The sequence below is a fragment of the Hippopotamus amphibius genome, chromosome 2 (genome assembly GCF_030028045.1).
Source record: "Hippopotamus amphibius kiboko isolate mHipAmp2 chromosome 2, mHipAmp2.hap2, whole genome shotgun sequence".
NCBI classification, from domain to species: domain Eukaryota; kingdom Metazoa; phylum Chordata; class Mammalia; order Artiodactyla; family Hippopotamidae; genus Hippopotamus; species Hippopotamus amphibius.
In genome coordinates, this window is record NC_080187.1 from 213618048 (window position 1) to 213638897 (window position 20850).

General features: G+C 36.8%; 1 protein-coding gene across 5 annotated transcripts in view; it reads left to right on the plus strand.

Moving 5' to 3' along the window:
* Positions 1-20850, plus strand: part of NEO1 (neogenin 1) — a 232891-nt gene that overhangs the window by 161214 nt on the left and 50827 nt on the right. For 3 of the 5 annotated variants that reach the window (XM_057723249.1, XM_057723252.1, XM_057723251.1), the window contains exons 8-9: positions 12831-13050; positions 20332-20486. In XM_057723249.1, coding sequence (XP_057579232.1) covers positions 12831-13050; positions 20332-20486 — 375 coding nt within the window. The remainder of the gene's footprint in view (positions 1-12830; positions 13051-20331; positions 20487-20850) is intronic. The other 2 variants (XM_057723253.1, XM_057723250.1) reach the window with 1 other exon arrangement.

The window sequence follows — 20850 nt, forward strand, 5'->3', positions numbered from 1 at the left end:
TTCAAACATTTTCTTTATTATGTAAATGTATATTTTAAAGTCCTTCCTGTCCCCACAATTACATATTTTTGTTCTTAAATGTTTCCTTAGCTTCTGTTTATTCAGTCACTGAACAAATATTTAGTTCCTGCAAAGGAAACAAATGAATACAACAATTAATGTAAAAATACATAAATGTTTCCTATAATGATCAGAGCTTAGAAATGCTTTTAATACAATTTTTTTTATTACAATGGTACTTCTTTGAAAGGGTATCGATAATTATTGTAATATCTTACAAGTACTTGGAAGTTATACTTCTGGCCATGCCAGAGTAACCAGTACTTGACTGGCTCTCCTCATGTAAACAGCTAGAAAATTGGACAAAATAATGATTCCATTTATAGACAATGGCCAGAATAGGCAAATCTATAAGGATAGGAAGTAGATCTATGGCTGCAAGAGGCTGGGATGGGAAATTGGGGAGAATTAGGGGTGACTGTTGATGGGTATTGGGTTTCTTTTTGGGGTGATTAAAATGTTCTAAAATCAATGGTGGTGATAGTTACACAACGCTGTGAATGTACTAAATACCATCGGCTTCTACACCTAAAGTAGGTGCATTGAATGGTATGTGAGTTAAATCTCAATAAAGCTGTTTTTTTTTTTTTAAGAAAAGAAAATTGGACAAAATATATAAAATAAATGTTTGTAGACATTTCAAAATATGCAGGACCATAATCCTTAAGAGATGACCCCCAGCTTTCTTCCTGGAAGCACTTTCCAGGATGGAGTACAGGGTTAGGAGAAGGGAGCAGACAGCTTAGCAGTTTCAGTGAGCTAAGGAGACAGAGATCAGAGTTAGGGCTAGAAAGGTAGTGGAATTTCTGGGGCAGGCTGCTGGAGATGAGAGATGTGCAAAGAAGCTCAAGAAAATTGTATAGGGTTCCTCTTGAGTCTTTTACTAAATACTAAGCTTCACATAAACAGAACAAAACTCTCCACAGTCCAGACAAAGAACACCTACTAAGGAAAGAATAGCTACTGGAAAGCTGAAAAATTACTGGAGCATGCACAGAGGTGAGAAATGTTCACATTCTCTTCAACCAGAGTAGAGAGAGACCTCATACTATAGAAAGGCTATATTTTAAGAATAGGTCTAATACAGCTCTAGATTCAAGGCTACTGTAGAACCATCTTAACAGCTTAAAACACACCTTGATAGGAACAAATTGGGTTAACTGCCTGCCAGAACAAAGTGCAACACTCTATTTAAGAAAATGACAAAATTTAAACCAACAGGGAGCATACACAGTGTCTAGCATATAATCAAAGTTAATGGACATGCCGCCCCCCCCCCCCCCCCCCCCCGGAAAAAAAGAAAACGTGAGTCACAATCTGAAGAAAAGTCAATCAGTAGAAAACAAACCCAGAAATGGAAGACATGATGAAATTAGTAGACAAAGAATTTAAAAGCAGCTATTATAAATATGTTCAAAGATATAAAGGAAAACATGAATATAGTGAGAGAACAAATGGTAGTTTAGTAAAGAAATGGAAATGTAGAAAAGAACTAAATGGAAATTCGAGTATGGAAAAATAAGATATCTGAAATAACCCTTGGAGGAGCAGAAGTCTGCCAGAATTAAGGAAATGCAATGATGGTAACAAGTATAAATTTCTCTTTCCAACTATCTTGTTGAACTGTGCCTAAAGGTTCACATAAGTTAATGCTAATATAATCACTGTTAACATAGCTCTACACAGAACATTCTTTTCATATACCTCTGTACAAGCAGTATATAATTAATTTTAAATAATTACATAATTGCAGTATAGGATAGTGAGATAAACTATTCTTAGTACCACATGTGGGAAATTGTATGGCTCTTAGATTATTGCTGGCTCTGTAGATTTCATCAGTGTGATATGGATGCCAGGAAGCTTTCTTAATTTTTTACTGCAGTGACAAATATAGTATTTTTTGTATGTTTTGGCCACTTCATTTTAAGAGTTTATAAAAAGGTTCTGGAACCATATTATAAAGGGAACAGAAGAAAAAAACTGGGAAAATTTGTTCAAATAAGAGAACTACCCCCAAATATTTGCCGAAATAGTCTTTGGAAATTCATATTTAAAAGTATGGTATTAAGAAAAGTGTGAAGGCTCTGTTTATAGAAATGGGCCTTTTAAAAAACTTTATTTTGAAGTAACTTTAGAATTATAAAAATGTTGCAGAGATTGTGCAGAGTTCTTGTAATGTAGTCTTTACCAACTTCCTCTAATGTTAACATCTTATATAACTGTGATACTGTAACATCTTGTATAACTTTGATACTGTAGGCAAAACTAAGAAATTGACATCAGTTAACTATTAACCAGATTACAGAGTTTATTCTGATTTCACTAGTTTTTCCACTAATGCCCTTTTTCTGTCCCAAATCCAGTTTTGGATCACATATTGCATTTAGTTGTCACATCTCCTAAGTCTCCTTCAATCTGTGAATGGTCTTCAGTCTTTCATCTGTCATACCCTTGACACTTTCAAAAAGTATTCATCAGGTATTTTGTATAATGTTCTTAATTTGCATTTTCTGGTGTTTTCTCATGATTACATTAAGGTATGGACTTTTTTGGGGGACAAATACTATAGAATTGATGTGCCCTTTTCAATACATCCAAATCAGGGGTACGTGATATCAGTATGTCTTATTTGGTAATGTCAGCTTGATTGTCTGGTTATGGTGGTTTCTGCCAGATTTCTCCATTGGGAAATTATTATTTTTCTCTGTAATTAATAATATTTTAGGAGATACACCTTGAGACTGTGTAAATATTCCATCTTCCAGGGCGTATTTTTGGGGGTAAAGCTTTTTAACTGCTGAGCTTTATTATAGAATAATTGGGTAGCTAATTTTTTTTGTAACTATTGCTGGGGCCTCACCAGATAGCAGTATTTGTAAGTCTTCTCTGCTTCTGTTCAGTTTATCCAGAGAGGGATGCTTCAGTCTCCTACCTAGTGATAGTAAGTCTGCCTAGTTGCCAGCCTACTAGCACTTGTTAAGGAGGGAGGTAGGCAGTTTCATATTTTTAATATGTTGTCTTAATCCCTCTGATGGTCTGCTCTGAGCCCAGAGCCTGTCTGATTTCATTTCTCCTGAGTGTAAACCTCCCATCTTCAGGGGCAAGTTGGAAATTTAAAAGCTCCTAAGTCCTCTACCCCCCACATCATCCCTGTCTCCTAAAGTGCTGCCAGTTCTTCAAGGTCGGTTGATTTGAGTCTCATCAGTCTGTCCTTCTGGAGGCAATTAGAGCGACTTTGCTCCATTATTTAATTTACTTCTCTCTCCCTTATTTTTTCATATGTTTTAGGTTGGGATTACAGATCTTACTCACTTTCATCCAAAATGGAGTGTGTGTTCCTATTTCTTATCCTATTTGTTGTTTGGGTTTTTTTAAAATAAAGTGGTGGACCCAAAAATGTATGTGGCCCTCTGTCCTAAAACTGAAGCCAAAATAACCTTCATCTCTCAGCTTTCAAATTTACAAACCTTTGGCTCGGCATTTTCACTTTTAGGAATTTATCTTACAGAAATGTTTATACCTGTACACAAAGATAACATGTATAGGAAAGTTTACAGAAATATTGCACATAGGAGCCTTAATTAATTAAACAGTATAAATGTAAGTAGCATAAAGGAATGATGAATAAAATTGTGATATATTGTAATATATTTGTGTTTTAGAATAATATGGAGCAATTGAGAATAATGAGGTCTGTATATACTGATGGGAAGCTCTTAAAGACATATTGCATCATACAGCAGTTTGGAAAGCAACATGTTTGGTATAATTTCATTTTCATGCTTGTGTGTATGTATAAGTGTATCTCATACTTAGGTGTATGTATAATATGTATTTGGAAGAACATGCACCAGACTTCTAACAGTGGTATTTTGGAGATGATGAAAAGTGAAACTTTGATTCTTATGCTTTGTGTTTTTATGTATTGTATAAATAACTTTTATAACAAGCTTATTGCATTTTGATCTTTGAATGAAAAAATGTGAAATAGATTATCTACTGAAGGAGTTGAACAATGACTGGAGGTTTTCAGGCAGGGGCTTGTAAAGGCTCTCTCTGCTAGATACTGTCTCAGGTATCACCCGTTCAGTTCATGATTACCCAAACTGGAATACTGTGTGGGGGAAAGGGGATTTCATGATTGAATAAGAATGAGAGGGCTTCCTAGGTGGCGCAGTGGTTGAGAAACCTCCTGCCAATGCAGGGGACACAGGTTCGATCCCTGCTCCAGGAAGATCCCACATGCCGTGGAGCAGCTAAGCCCGTGCGTCACAACTACTGAGCCTATGTTTTAGAGCCCGTGAGCCACAACTATTGAGCCCATGTGCTGCAACTACTGAAGCCCACGTGCCTAGAGCCCGTGCTCCACACGAGAAGCCACAGCAAAGAGGAGCCTGTGCACCACAACGAAGAGTAGCCCCCACTCACCGCAGCTAAAAAGAAAGCCTGTGCACAGCAAAAAAAGACCCAACACAGCCAATAAAATAAATAAATAAATTTATAAAAAAAAAAATGAGAAATGCTAGGTTAACAAACTGAACAGATTTTTCTCCTATGAAACTGCTATGAGTCTTTAGCATGCAAATAAGCATGGCCAGTCTCCACGGTCTTCCAAGTATGATTGTTTTCTTTTTTTTTATGGTATACCTGTGAACATTTCCCTAAAGAAATGCTTTGTGGAACTGTACTTTGTTCACATTGCTCTCATGTTTAGAGCAATAAGCACCATGTAAATCTGACCCAATTCTGAGCAATGAATTCTGAATAATGCTGCTATGAACGTTCCTGGGGAATATAAATTAATTCTTTTACATAAGGAAATGCAGGGCTAGCAAGAGACATACTCTCTTAACTTTTGAAAGAGTTCAGAAGATTTTGAGAGAAATGCTAAAACTAATTTATTTTCAAAGAAAGATTATGAAAAAGGAACAAATTTTTAAAATGAATTTTGAAAATTTCTAAACAGGTTTTCAAAAGAAAACTTAAATGTGCATGCTCACAGCTCACTTGGCTGGTGTGAGTGGGTGTCAAATTAGGATAACTGGATGAGCTTAACCGAGAACAACATGCCCAGCACAAAATGTAGTCACCTCTACCTAGAAACTAAGTGCATAGATCTATTGGTTAAGCTCATAATTATAATCTACTAGAAGTGACACTTTGTCACAAATCTCATGTATCATTAAACTGGAGCCATCAACCATAGTGTAGCTGGATTTTGAAAGCGATTTCTCAGAAAAATGAAGAATAGCTCTGATGATTAATTCAAGTACAAAAAGCTACATCAGGAGAAACATAATTCTTCAGGATCTCACATAGATCACTTCAGTTAGTTCCACTTAAGAGCCGATTGAGATCATTAGGTTTCAGTGAAAGTGCCAGTGTGACGCTGCTGCCATGCGGTTGAGCAGCAGGTCAAAGCTGACAGTACTTTTGATGTTCAAATTTTCAAGGTGTAATGCCTTTTCTCAGACAGATTTCCCAGTTTTCTTTAACTTGAGTCCAATTTATATGGTGTTCATTGCTGTAAACATAGTAGTGCTATTAATATGGGTACAGACCTGGAAAGTCCATTCTTGTTTAGTAACCAGGCAGACCTAGAGCACAGCATGTCTTGGAAATAAGACTGGAAAGCTAGATGGGACCAATCTGTAGAGGACCTTGAACACTGTGCTGAGGTGTTTTGACTTTATAGGTAGTTTGGGAAAGTGATGTGATCAGATCTTTCATTTTCACAAATGAGCTCTGGTGGCCGAAGAGAAAACAGCCTAATTCTTAATATATTCAGACCTTTTTCTTTTTTTCTTTTTTTAAGAAACAGATTTTTTACTACATTTGGCCTAGAGGTCTGTATAGTTCACTTATGCTTTAGGATCCTTGATAATTGATTGGCATACTTGTGAAACCTTTGAGTAGTTTCTGGACATTTTCATTTCGTGACGACTTCAGATAGGTTGATTTTAAGCTCAGGTGTTCTGAGTGACAGAAATGTCCCATGACTCTGTAACTATTGCTCTTTTACACTAGAAAAAAAATATTGTTTGTTTCAGCTAGCCAGTCTAAGTCATTTCATTCTTTTTAACAGTTATTGAAGTATGATATATAAAACTCTCGACAGATAGCATCTTTTTGTATATAGAAAATCATAAAGAATCTATGAAGAAACTATTAGGACTAATAAATGAGTTTAGCAAGTCGGTATCATTGTACAAAAATCATTTGTGTTTCTATATACTTGCAGTAACAATCTAAGATCAAAATTAAGATAAGAATTTCATGTATATTAGCATCAAAAAGAATAGAATAATAAATTTAAAAATAGAAGTTCAAAACTTATGCTCAGAAAACTATAAAACATTTCTGAAAGAAATTAAAGATCCAAATAATAAATGGAGACTGTTCGTGTTCATCAGTTGGAGGACTTAATACATTCCTAACAATGTGTGAGGATTCCAGTTTTTCCAACACTAAGTGTTATATATCTTTTTTGGTTGTAGCCATTCTGGTGGGTGTGTAGTAGTATTTTTTGTGGTTTTAGTTCACATTTTCCTAATGACTAGTGATGTTGAGCACATTTTCATGTGTTTATTAGTCATTTTTATGTTCTCTTTGGTGAAATGATTGTTCAGGTCTTTTGCCCATTTTTAAATTGGCTTGTTTTCTTACTAATTTTAAAAAGTTCATTATATATTCTGATTGTGAATATATATTCTGAATGATATGTTCAAGTCCTTTCTCAGATATATGCTTTGAAAATACTTCTGGCCAGTCTCTGGCTTATCTTGTGATTTATTGAATACTCTTTGTGTTTTTCTTAATATGCATAAGTTTCTATTTTTAATAAAATACAGTAGATCAGGTTTTTTACATCTTGTGCTTCTGTTATCATGTCTAAGAACACTTTTCTAACCCAAGACATGAAGGCTTTCCCCTGTATTTTCTTCTAGAAGTTTTAGTTCTTCCATTAAGTCTATGAGCTGTTTTGAGTTAATCTTTATATATGGTGTGAAGTAAGGATCTAAGTTCATTACTTTGCATGTGGATATGTAGTTGTACCAGCACCAGTTATTGAAAAGACTGTTCCTCCCACATTGAAATTTCTGGATACCTTTGCTAAAAACCAAATGACTACAAACATAGGGGCTTACTTCTGGACTCTCAATTTTCTTTCACTGATGTATATGCCTATTCATATGCTGGACTGTCTTGATTACTAGAGCTTTATAGTAAGTTTTGAAATTGGGTAGTGCAAGTCCTCCAACCATTTCCTTTTTCAAAATTATTTTGGCTATACTAGATCCTTTGCATATTTTATATTAAATTTTAGGAGCAACTTTGTTTTTGGTTGCTTTGGGTCTTTGTTGCTACATTACGGGCTTTCTCTAGTTCCAATGAGCGGGGGCTACTCTTCATTGCAGTGCGTGGGCTTCTCAGTGTGGTGGCTTCTCTTACTGTGGAGCATGAGCTCTAGGTGCGAGGGCTTCAGTAGTTGCAGCACGTGGGCTCAGTAATTGTGGCTCATGGGCTTAGTTGCTCTGCAGCATGTGGGATCTTCCCAAACCAGGGATTGAACCCATGTCCCCTGCGTTGGCAGGCAGATTCTTTTTTTTTTTTTAAGAACTTTTATTGAGATACAGTTAACATACAATAAACTGCATATATTTAGAGTGTACAATTTGGTATCCCAATCTCCCAATTCATCCCCCCCCCCAACTCTCCCTGCTTTCCCCGCTTGGTGTCCAATACTAGCCTCACAAAATGAGTTGGAAGTGTTTCTGCTCTTTTTGTGAAAGAGTTGTGAAGGATTAGTATTAATTCTTCTTTTATTTATTTTTATTTTTATTTTTTTTAATTATTTTTTGGGGGGTACACCAAGTTCAATCATCTGTTTTTATACACATATCCCCATATTCCCTCCCTTCCTTGACTCCCCCTCCTCGAGTCCCCCACACCCTCCCCGCCCCAGTCCTCTAAGGCATCTTCCATCCTCGAGTTGGACTCCCTTTGTTATACAACAACTTCCCACTGACTTTTTTACAGTTGGTAGTATATATATGTCTGTGCTACTCTCTCGCTTGGTCTCAGTTTCCCCTTCACCCCCTGCCCCCTCCCAAACCTCGAGTTCTCCAGTCCATTCTCTGTATCTGCATCCTTGTTCTTGTCACTGAGTTCATCAGTACCCTTTTTAGATTCCGTATATGCGAGTTAGCATACAATATTTGTCCTTCTCTTTCTGACTTACTTCACTCTGTATGACAGATTGTAGTTCTATCCACCTCATTACATATAGCTCCATCTCATCCCTTTTTATAGCTGAGTAGTATTCCATTGTATATATATGCCACATCTTCTGTATCCATTCATTTGTTGATGGGCATTTAGGTTGCTTCCATGTCCTGGCTATTGTAAATAGTGCTGCAATAAACATGATGGTACAAGTTTCTTTTGGGATTATGGTTTTCTTTGGGTATATGCCCAGTAATGGGATGACTGGATCATATGGTAGTTCTATTTGTAGTTTTTTAAGGAACCTCCAAATTGTTTTCCATAGTGGCTGTACCAACTTACAGTCCCACCAACAATGCAAGAGAGTTCCCTTTTCTCCACACCCTCTCCCACATTTGTGGTTTCCAGATTTTGTGATGATGGCCATTCTGACTGGTGTGAGGTGATACCTCATGGTGGCTTTGACTTGCATTTCTCTGATGATGAGTGATGTTGAGCATCGTTTCATGTGTGTGTTGGCCATCTGTATGTTTTCTTTGGAGAAATGTCTATTTAGGTCTTCTGCCCATTTGTGGATTGGGTTATTTGCTTTTTTGGTATGAAGCTGCATGAGCTGCTTGTATATTTTGGAGGTTAATCCTTTGTCTGTTGTTTCGTAGGCAATTATTTTTTCCCATTCTGAGGGTTGCCTTCTAGTCTTGTTTATGGTTTCTTTCACTGTGCAAAAGCTTTTAAGTTTCATGAGGTCCCATTCGTTTATTCTTGATTTTATTTCCATGATTCTAGGAGGTGGGTCAAAAAGGATGTTGCTTTGATGGATGTCATAGAGTGTTCTGCCTATGTTTTCCTGTAGGAGTTGTATAGTGTCTGGCCTTACATGTAGGTCTTTAATCCATTTGGAGTTTATTTTTGTGTATGGTGTTAGGAAGTGTTCTAATTTCATTCTTTTACATGTTGCTGACCAATTTTCCCAGCACCACTTATTGAAGAGGCTGTCTTTTTTCCATTGTATACTCGTGCCTCCTTTGTCAAAGATAAGGTGCCCATATGTGTTTGGGCTTACTTCTGAGTTCTCTATCCTATTCCATTGATCTTCCTTTCTGTTTTTGTGCCAGTACCATACTGTCTTGATCACTATGGCCTTGTAGTATAGTTTGAAGTCAGGAAGCCTGATTCCACCAACTCCATTTTTCCTTCTCAAGATTGCTTTGGCTATTCGGGGTCTTTTGCGTTTCCATACAAATCGTAAGATTTCTTGCTCTAGTTCTGTGAAAAATGCCATTGGTAATTTGATCGGGATTGCATTGAATCTGTAAATTGCTTTGGGTAATACAGTCATTTTCACGATGTTGATTCTTCCAATCCAGGAACATGGTATGTCCCTCCATCTGTTTGTGTCGTCTTTGATTTCTTTCATCAATGTCTTAAAGTTTTCTGCATACAGATCTTTTGCCTCCTTAGGCAGGTTTATTCCTAGGTATTTGATTCTTTTTGGTGCAATGGTGAATGGGATTGTTTCCTTAATTTCTCTTTCTGCTCTTCTGTTGTTAGTGTATAGGAATGCAAGAGATTTCTGTACATTAATTTTGTATCCTGCTACTTTACTAAACTCATCAATTAGTGCTAGCAGTTTTCTGGTAGAGTCTTTAGGGTTTTCTATATATAATATCATGTCATCTGCAAAGAGTGACAATTTTACTTCTTCTTTTCCAATTTGGATTCCTTTTATTTCTTTTTCTTCTCTGATTGCTGTGGCTAAAACTTCCAAAACTATGTTGAATAATAGTGGTGAGAGTGGACACTCTAATTCTTCTTTTAAATATTTGATAGCATTCACCAGTGAAACCATTTGGGCTTAGACTTTTCTCTGTGGGAAGATTTTTACTTACAAACTAAATTTCCCTATTTGTGATAGTTCTATCCAGATTTTATGTTTCTTCTTGAGTAGGTTTGATGATTTTTGTCTTTCTGGGAATTTTTTAATTTCCTTTAAGCTGTCTGATTTATTGGCATAAATTTGTTCATAATATTCCCTTATAATTTGTAATATCTATAGGGTTGGTAATTTTCTTAGCCTTGTATTTTTTTAAAGAAAATGACTAAATTTAATTTAATCTTTTCCAGCTTTATTGAGATATGATTGACAAATAAATGGTAATATATTTAAAGTGTACAACGTAATGATTTGATACATAGACATTGTGAACGGATTCCAACAGTTAAGTTAGTTAACCCATCCATCACCTCACATGGTTACCTACTTTGTGTGTGAAAACACTTAAGATCTATACTCTTCAGTAAGGTAGAAGCTTAGGTAATTCGTGTGAGACTTCTTTTCTGGTAAAGGTATTTTAATTTCCCTCTAAGCACTGCTTTAACTGCATCCGTTCATTTTTAATATGTTGTATTTTCATTTCATTCAGTTAAAAATACTAAAAAAATTTTTTTTCTTGTGATTTCTTCTTTGACTCTTGGGTTGTTTATGAGTGAGTTGTTTAATTTCCAAACATTGAGCTTTTCCTAGATTTCTTTGGAGTCATATATTTGGGGGCTCTGTTGTTAGATGTATATGCATTTATAATTGTTATAGTCAAAAAAGAAATACAGAAGTCAGTGATAATAGTTGGAGATTTCAATATCCTATTCTCAAAAACTGTTAAACAATTAGAAAAAGTTAAAAAGAGTATAGAGGACTTGACTAGTATAATCAGTGTAATCAGCTTGACCTAGCTGACATCTTAGAATCTCCACCCAACAACTACAGATACAGATTCTTTTCAAGCACACAGGAAACAGTTCCCGGGATAGACTATATGCTGGGACACAAAACAAGTTTCAGTACCATTTAAAAGACTGAAACCATACAAAGTACGTCTCCAGCCAAAACAGAATTAAATTAGGTATCCATAGCAGGCCTGTTCTTTGTCTGGGGCTTGCTTTTTCTTGCTACAAAAGTGGTAAATCCCACAAGCTGAGGGTTTTTCTCCTGTAATACCTACTGTGTGTGCAGGCATCCATCCTGGGCTCTTTGCATTGCCTTCACGGGACTTGGGGGCAAGGGGAACTGACAAAAACAATCAAGAGTCTCAAGACTGCTGCCATTATCCTGAGTGGCACAACCAGGACTAAAAGCTCCTGTTGGCTAAATCCAGAGACCTCTCAAGCTAAAAACCAAGGTTGGTTTTAACACTCCACCACTTCCTATTTGTGGCCTAGGAAGGGTGTTTTGGCTCTTTTAAATGTCAGTTTCCACATATAATATAGAGATATAATGATAATACCTATTTCATAGAGTTGTAAGGATTGAATGAGTCCATATAAAGAGCCAGAGTGCCATGTAGGAAGTGTTCAATAAATGGTAGCTGTCTAGAGACTTTACGTTGGTCTTCCCCTGCCCTTTCCCTTGGAGAATTTATTCTCTCTGGCATATTTATTTAGACCGCCTCACTTTAAAAGATTCTCTTGTAATTCACAGACATTTTTAGGAGGTTGTTGTCCTACCATTTCATTGAAAATGAGGTCCAAAATTTTCATGTTTTGCTACCTGCCTCTCTTCTAATTTCCCCATTAAGGTTATGACACAATTCTAGTGAATTCCTTCAGTTGAAAATTGTGAGATTAAATGTATACTTTCTTCAAGGTGAAGGAGATTTTAGGTTCATATTAGGAATGGACTTCTGAAATCAGAAGTGTCCAACAAGAGAGTGGACTGACGCTGGGCATACAAACAGAGACTTTGACTAGCATCCTCTGTCCCCATGGAGTCCCTGAGGTCTGCAAGCCATCATAGTATATTACATTGCAGTGAGGGCTGTACCAAACAGATATGCTACCTAAGTATTGTATTTGTGTGACTTTGGAATTTGTGATTCATGATTTTATACTGTCATAGTTAAATGAATTGATAAGATGGCAAATGAACTATAACTTAGCAAATTGAGGAAGGTTATCAAACTTCCCTGGGTAAAATACAGAGAGCAGACTAGTATTAGACTCCAGTTGAAGATGTGGCTCTTGAATCTACTGCAGAGCTAAAGGCACACACAGCTCTGCAGTGAGGTCATGATGGTCTGGGGTCTGTGTTGAGTGTAACTAGGCTCATCCATACTACACATATTATTCCATATTTTGATAAAGTGGGAAAAAATTGAGGTTTTATCATAAGGCTCTGTGCAAAGTTTGACAGATGTTGCATGCTGCTTTCAGGGTTAAGGAAAATTACTTGGGCACTGATGTGTCCTTCTGTGAGATGTTTTATTCTCAGCTGTCACCCTCCCTGTCCCTTGCCCACAACCATTATAATGACCAGGAAGTCTGCTTGCTCTGCAGTGATGTGTCTTGACTAGCACGCATTAGTTTTCAGTAGTTACCCTGGCCTGCATGTTAGCCTTCAGTTTAATGGCCTTTTTTATGTTCATTCATTTTATTTTATTTCCCATCGTGGTTTTGTTTATTTCTTTTTTGTTTTTTGTTTTTTCTGTTCTCTTTTTAAAACCGTCGTGGTTTGCCCTTCATATTCCCCAATATTTGCACATGACAAGATGTTGCCATCCCAACATTACCTCCCACTTCACTGACCAGTGCCACTACTGACCATCTAGCACCAGCCACAACTGGACCACTGCCTTCAGCTCCTCGGGATGTCGTGGCCTCCCTGGTCTCTACCCGCTTCATCAAATTGACATGGCGGACACCTGCATCAGATCCTCATGGGGACAACCTTACCTACTCTGTCTTCTACACCAAGGAGGGGATTGCTAGGTAAGTGCCTGTATATCTGGAGCCGGGTGGTTGCATCTTGTCTACCAAAAGACCAGTTGTGCCCACCCTGACTCTTTGCTGTGCAGAATCTTTATCAGCTTTTAGTCCAGAAAGTATAATCACCGAGATGTATCTTTTCTCGTTTTAGATCATTAAAGGTAAATTCCCAAACAGAGTGAAGTCCTGGTATTCCTTCCTGCCTTTCTGGGGTGACTTGGGGAGAGGGTAAATAGAGCTATTTAGGTAGAAGTACATTTTAGTAACCAGGGCTACCCTTTTTTCATAAGATTCTGTCAAGTATAACCTATAGGCTATGTTTTACAGAATTTTCAGATTCCAGAAATTAAGGTAGCTATTAAAATAATCTTAATGAATATCTGCCTGTACCTTTATGCAGATTGTGGGCTGCTGAACTCGGGGCCGGTGCAGGGGGGGGGGTTGGTCTTCCTTGATGACACAAGAGTACTTAGTGACTCATTTTCCTGAAACAGCATTTCATTAAATTCCTCTCCATCTCCACCTCGTTCAGAAACTCACGTTACCTCTCCATTGCTTTTGGAGATTTTCCAGAATCACCAGGCTGCTTTACTCCACAGCCTACTTTATTTTATCTGTCCAATCTTATTTTCCTTTAACCCCAGTTTAACTCACTTTCTGATGAAAGCAGTCTAATTCTTATCACTATGCAGCATTTTTTTCTAGTCTGTTCTCTTCACTCACTTCCGCCTTCCCCCTTTCTCAACTAAAGCTAAATTCAGTTAATCCTTCTTGGCCCAGACTAAGCCCCACAAAGCCCCCATAAATCTTTCTCTGCCTTTTTCAGCACCTATAGCTTTTCTCTTGTATGTATGTTTGTGCCACTAATATTGGCACTTAATTATGATAACGCATGATCTGATACCACCGTAGTTGTTACTCTTCTGTTATTTAATGTGTGCGAGTATTTGTGTTGTTTTTCCAACCAGGTTATAAACGCTTTGGGAGGTACCACGCCGCATGTATTCATCACATTGCTGAGTAGATTCCTTCACTGTGCTGTTACCTCACATCACAATAAAAAAGCTAAAATATCTGTTTTGTTTAGGGCCATAACCCATGAAATAAAGCTTGTATTTCTGTTGGCGTGCTTACATTTGGTGTATATTGTATTTAATACCAGACTGTCAAGTTCAGCAAGTATATGCACCTTAAAATCAAGTCAGTACCGCTTGGTTTAACACTCTTGAGACATCTGAGTGACATAATTTGAGTCAGATAGATGGAGCTGCTCACAGGGTAATGAAATGTTCATCTGAACACTGCACTGGGTGTTCTGGGAGTTACAAAGATAAGGAAGCATAGTGCTAGTCACAGAAAGGCAAGATATTACTACCAAACAGCATCTGTCTTAAGATGTTTCCAGCAGACTTTCAAGTCACATTGCAAATTTCATGGTATTTCACAGAAGGAAAAAGGCATTTAATAATTCCTCAGAAGCAATCTTATGTCTACCACAGGGCCTTTGCCCTTGTTGTTCCTTTTACCAGAACTGCATTTCCCTCACAAGTAGCTGTCTAGCTTCTTGTCTGTCATCCTCACATGATCCCTCTTCTGGTCTTCCATGACTACCCCCCCAGCATAGCCCCTTGGTCACTGTCACACAGTGGGGCACTTGGTGGCTTATTCCCAAACCAGTTGTTAAATATTCAGGAAATTTTACAAACCTGCTGACTTGGTAGCTCAAAATTGGACATGGGGGAGTATTTACAGTGACAAGTGCTACAAACCAGAGCCAGTTGTTAAACATGTATCAGAACTGATGTTCTGTAACATACCACTGTGTTTTTGGTTTTTTTTTTAGCTTTTGTGTTGTGAGGGTTTTTTTTGGTATTTGTTGATTCTTGTAGTTTAAATCTTACTCATCTTTATGTTCCAAACATCTAACACAGTTCTTCATGTATATTAGCTGGTATTTTTTCAATAACAGGTCCTTATTGGTTATCTATTTTAAATATAGCTCTGTGTACATGTCAATCCCAAACTTCTAATCTGTCCCACCCGCCCCCCTCCCCGTAACCATAAATTCATTCCGTAACCACAAATTCATTCTCTGTCTGTGAGTCTGTTTCTGTTTTGTAAATAAGGTCATTTGTATCATTTTTTTTAAGATTCCGCATATAAGCGATATCATGTTATTTGTCTTTCTCTGTCTGACTTGGTTCACTTAATATGTTAATCCCCAGATTAATTATCCAGATTAAACCTGGAGATTATCATACTAAGTGTTGTGGGTTTTTTTTTTTTTTTCAGAACACAACACTCAAATTTTCTCTTTTTATTAATGCATTCATCGTGTTTGTCTTATTCAGTTGAGTATCACCATCACCTGGAACAGAGCCTGGCTTATAAGTAGCACTAAATAAATACCCATTAAGTGAGTAATTTCAATCAGTAGAGAAATAATAATTATTCAAGAACTAATGTTGAGATAATTAACCCCCATTTAGTAGAAGAAATAAAAGTTATATCTCTGCTTTATATGTAACAACAAATTATAGATGTTTCAAGGTATATTTTTAAAGCTTGTTTCTTAGAAGAAAATATAGGAATTATTTTTATCATTTCCATATGAAATGCCTTTTAAAGGAAGACAGAAAATTCAGAAGCCATACAGGAGAGAGTAACAAAGTTTATTATATAACTGTAAAATTCCATGTGATAAAACATAATAAACAAAACCAAATTATCAACCGATAAACTGGGAAGAAATTCGTAACATTTGTAAAAGATTGTATTGATACCCAATCTATATAAAGAACTTCTACAAATCACAAGTAAAAGACAGATATCCCAAGAGGCAGATGGTACAAGCAGGTGATTCACAGAAGTTAGTGGAAAGCCCATTAAATTTAAAAATTTTTTCACTATTAGTAACAATCTTGGAAATTCAAAATGATGAGTTACCATTTTTCATTTGTAAGGCTGGCAGAAAGTTTAAGTTGATAATATCCAGTGTTAAGTGAGCTGAATGCTGGGATTGAGTCCATTCTAGGCTCTTGGCACCAGTATAAATTAGAGGAGCCTTAGGAGAAGGTGGTTTGGCAGAATTTTTTTTTAAATCTTTTTAATGGACATACCAGTCAGTCCAACAGTTACACTTCTAGGTGTCTTCCTATAGATATGCAGATATACACATGCATAGGACACTCACAAATAATGTTACAATAAACATTTTTATAAGAATGAAAAAAGGAAACAAAGTAAATGTCCATTGATAGAGAAATGGGCATATACTTAATATATGTATATCCATATGAAGTATGATGCAGGAATTTTTTTTAATGACATACATCTGTGTATTTTGATGTGTATGTAAATGCCTAGACCAGTGATTCTCAACCAGGGACAGTTTTGCCCCCATCTCCCAGTGCAAATTTGACAACATCTGCTGACAGTTTTGGTTATCACATCTGAGATGGGAGGGGATGCTTACAGCCATCTAGTGAGTAAAAGCCAGAGAGCTACTGATAAATATCCTACAGTGTACAGGACGGCCCCCCCACCTCCCCCCAAAAAAAGTATCCTGCCCAAAATCTCAATAGTGCTGAGGTTGAGAAAGCATGATGTGGAGAGATACAGGTCTTCATGCCACAGTTAGGTCTCAGGGTGGAACAGGTTTTAAGGAAGGAGAAAAACTAGGACCTTTAATTTTTTAAACTATATATACTTTTGTTTTTAATGAAAATCTATCACTTATTAATGAATCGTGGTTTGAAATAAGCAGGGATGATTAATAAATGAAATTGGAATTGAAAACATGTAGAAGATTGGCAGGGCCGGAGAACAAGACAAGTATATATAAAGAAGGAGGAGGTGCAGTTTAATCTGTGTGTCCGTTGTTGGAAGGATGGGAAAATAAGAAGGCTCTGGCCTAGAGTTTTTGGTCAGAATTAGTAAGAGATTATAATAAAGTGGAAGTTCAGAGCCAAGTGTTGGAATGCCAGTAAGAATTTGCACATGATCAGTAAAGAAGGGACCATTTTAGACTCCTGAGGCAAGTGAACAGCTTTTATTAGCAGTGCTTAGAGAGCACTACACAAGATTAGAGAGGAAAAGCAGTGGAGTTAGCGAGACAGATCAGTAGTTAGGTTGATCTCGGCATGTGGTAGGCCCGGATGAAGATGAGAGCAGTGACTTGGAAGAGAGAGAATACATCTGGGGAATATTTCAAAGGAAGATTCTTGGAGATTGTAATAATAATTTTTGTCACTTACATTAATATTATGATTTCTGAATAGAAGCAATGAAGGAATAGAAATAACACTAAGTCAAAGACTAGATCCCCGTTACTTGTTTTATAAACAAAATTTATTTAACCTTTATAAATTTAAATTTTCTCATGTAAAAATGAAGGTAATATGTTATCTTCATAGACTTAACAACATTTCCATGTGAGGATATGTGCCCCTGCCTGCATTTACAAGTTCCCCTACTTCCTGCATTTGTTAATTCAGCCACCAGGTGGCACTATGTGCCTTGGTCATGAGCTATATAATTCTGTTGGGTACCTGAGTTTCCTGAAATTGCAAAGGGTCCTTCCTCTGCTATTTCATCTATGAAATGTTCACCTTTGTTTTTTCAATGCCTTTAATGTAAATAGCTGTATTTTTCTATTAGCCACTCAATGGAAAGTATAGAGTAAGTTATTCCAGAAATTAATAGCATTTTAGAGTTGGACAAAGCCTTACATTTCTGTTAGTCTAGTCCAGGAGTTGGCAAACTATAGACCCTGGGCCAAATCAAACTTGATATTTTTATAGCCCAGGAGCTAAGGATAGTTTTTACATTTCCAAACAGTTACATTTTAATAGGTTGTATAGGTAACTACAGTTGACTCTTGAACAACACCGGTTTGAACTGCACACTTCCACTTATATGTGGATTTTTTTCTCAGTAAATCCATAGTACAGTACTACATGATCCACAGTTGGTTAAATCCCCAGATGCAGAACTGTGGATAGGGAGGGCCAGTTGGAAAGTTATACTTGGATTTTTAACTGTGGAGATGGTCAGTAATATTTTTCATTTTGCATCTTGGCCTGTAGATGTTTACTATCAAGCCCTTTAAGAAAAAGTTCACCACCCTGGACTCTCTTTTATTTAATACACGAAGAAACGGAAGCCCAGAAAGAGTTAGTGACTTTCCCACAATCCCCTAGCAAGCTAGTAATGTTACCAGAACTAGAATTGGAGCTCCTAACTTCTGGCCCAGCACTGTCTTAGTATAAAGTGTACCATTTTCTCTTTTGACTCTTGGCTAAGACATTCTAACCTAAGTCCCATCATAATCTCACACATTTATGAGAATTGTCCTTCATAACTCACCCTGACTCTTTCCTGAAGTCAGAAGTGTTTTTCTAGACAGACACTTGGTTCTGGGACCTCAGACCAGTCTACTGTTAGAAGCCTTTTCAGGTGCTAGATGTTTCATCTTAGGGAATCATACCTACAACTGATTTTTTCTTATTGTAATGCTTCTGTAAAAATTTGTTCTAGGTTTCTTCCCCTTTTACATAGGAGCAAACAGAGATAAACGTGATATCATTACTGTATAAGATATACATCAGAGGGCAGATTTCTGTTCATTCAGCACCCATTTGTGATGCTGCTTTTATGTCTGAGCCTTCTGCTAGTGCTTCTGTAGTATGTGAACATGAATGAGACACACTTTCATTTCAATTTAAAGTAAAATTTAAAAGTAAAATTTCACTTCACTGTCTTTCTCAGAGAGAACTTGTTTAAACTTTCACGTACAGTGAGTGAAACAGACTAATCTGTGCTCTGGCGTGGAGCTGTTAGTTTAGTGGATAGTTTAGTGAAGTGTCAAATACCATACTTCCTTTTAGACAGCGTTCCTTTGTGATCATATCAAGTGTTAGAAACCTCACAGCGTAAGAAATCGGTTGATATTCTTCTACATCTCGTGATTTAGAGGTTTAGCTGAAGAGAAAGTAATATTGATATCTATAGATATCTCAAGTGTCTCTGAGCAGTAACTTTTGTTACCACGATATTCTTTTCCAATGGACCTAACTGACTGTAGACAGACAACCTCTGTAAATATGATGTACTGTTTTTTTGTTTGTTTTAATTAAAATAAGGTAGTTTAAAGAACTATAGAAAACTATTGAAAAAACTTAAATCTCTGAAATGCAAATGTTCACATACAATCAAATTGGTATATGGTCACGTAGAACTAAACAAATTTTAATCAGTAGCTTCAGGAAAAACTATCAGTATTTTAACGGATGAATTTAATTCAACAGGTTAGTAGGTAATTTCATATAATTTCTTCCATGGAGTAGTTTTGGGCCCTTTTATTACTCTCTCAAGATAGGCACAGATCTTTCCTCACATAATCAGTAATTCTTAAAGACCAGCTTTTTGTCTAAAACAGGTATTTTCCTTTACAATATTTGTTGAAAGCAAACATAATCTGGTTTTTGTTATGGTGAGTACAATATACTGAGCATAACTGTGGAACCAGGTGTGGACACACAGACCCCCAAAATAGAGCCCAGAAGCTACCTTTTTTTAAAGAACCTAACCAATAACTGTTTTTATGTTTTCATCTCATAGCACGAGACCACTAGCCATGTACACTGTTTGTGATAAGATTTGTTAAACATTTGAAATCAGTTTGAAAATCATTCAAAGAGAGTGTCTGTTTTAAGAAATATATTATAAAAGTCATGATTACCTTATTTTATAGATTCATTTAAATTTTTAATGTTTTTTCCCCAATTTTAAAGTGATAATCTCTAATTTTCTTTTTATTGAGAGTCTATTAGCCAAAAGATACACAGCATTCTTTAATACTTTCTAAGAAAATTGGATCATACCTATCATCACCTTCTGTTTGTCTTCCTGAGGATAACCCCTTAAAACTCAGTGTTTCCTGAAGTATACAAAATTGGTGACCACCTGCTCCATGTGAGATGGCACCGAGAAGACTCTTGCCTGTCTTTTCTGCAAGGCAGTTGTGATTATGGCCAGTGACACCAGTACTGTTTATGCAAGAACCTCAGCAGTTTATCATGCATGTGTGACATCGCTCTTTGCCAGCATCCATATTCTGTGCACTGTTCCACCCCCAAAAGTTTCCTTTTTTAATTTGACTTAAATTTATTAAGATTTTGATGTAGTATGGTATCCATAGGCATTGCAATGAAAATGAAACTGCATATTATAGAAATTTTCCTAATCGGTGCTATTTCTTTGCAAATTCCTCTTTATCCAAAGGGAACGTGTTGAGAATACCAGTCGCCCAGGAGAAATGCAGGTAACCATTCAAAACCTAATGCCAGCGACTGTGTACATCTTTAGAGTTATGGCTCAAAATAAGCATGGATCCGGAGAGAGTTCAGCTCCACTACGAGTAGAAACACAGCCTGAGGGTAAGTTTCCCACCTGTCTGTCAGCCCCACCTGTAGGGAGACCTGTATGAAGAGCTACCTTATGTATAACCTGGTATACCATAGGACTACAGAAGATAACAGTTCCTTACCTTCAAGGACCTTATGAATTAGTTATGGGAGATCAGATTAGTTCACATCAAACAAGTAGCAAATAGTGTAAGGCAGTATAATTCTGCTGATGGACACCCAAATTTTACTGATCCTTTAAGACTAGCTCACATGCCTTCCAGAATCTTCCCTCTGCTCTTATCCCATACTGTATCTCAATAGTCCTAGGGTACATTATTTTCTTCTTTGAGTCATGGTTGTGAATATACCTCATTAATTTTATGGCTAAGACAGA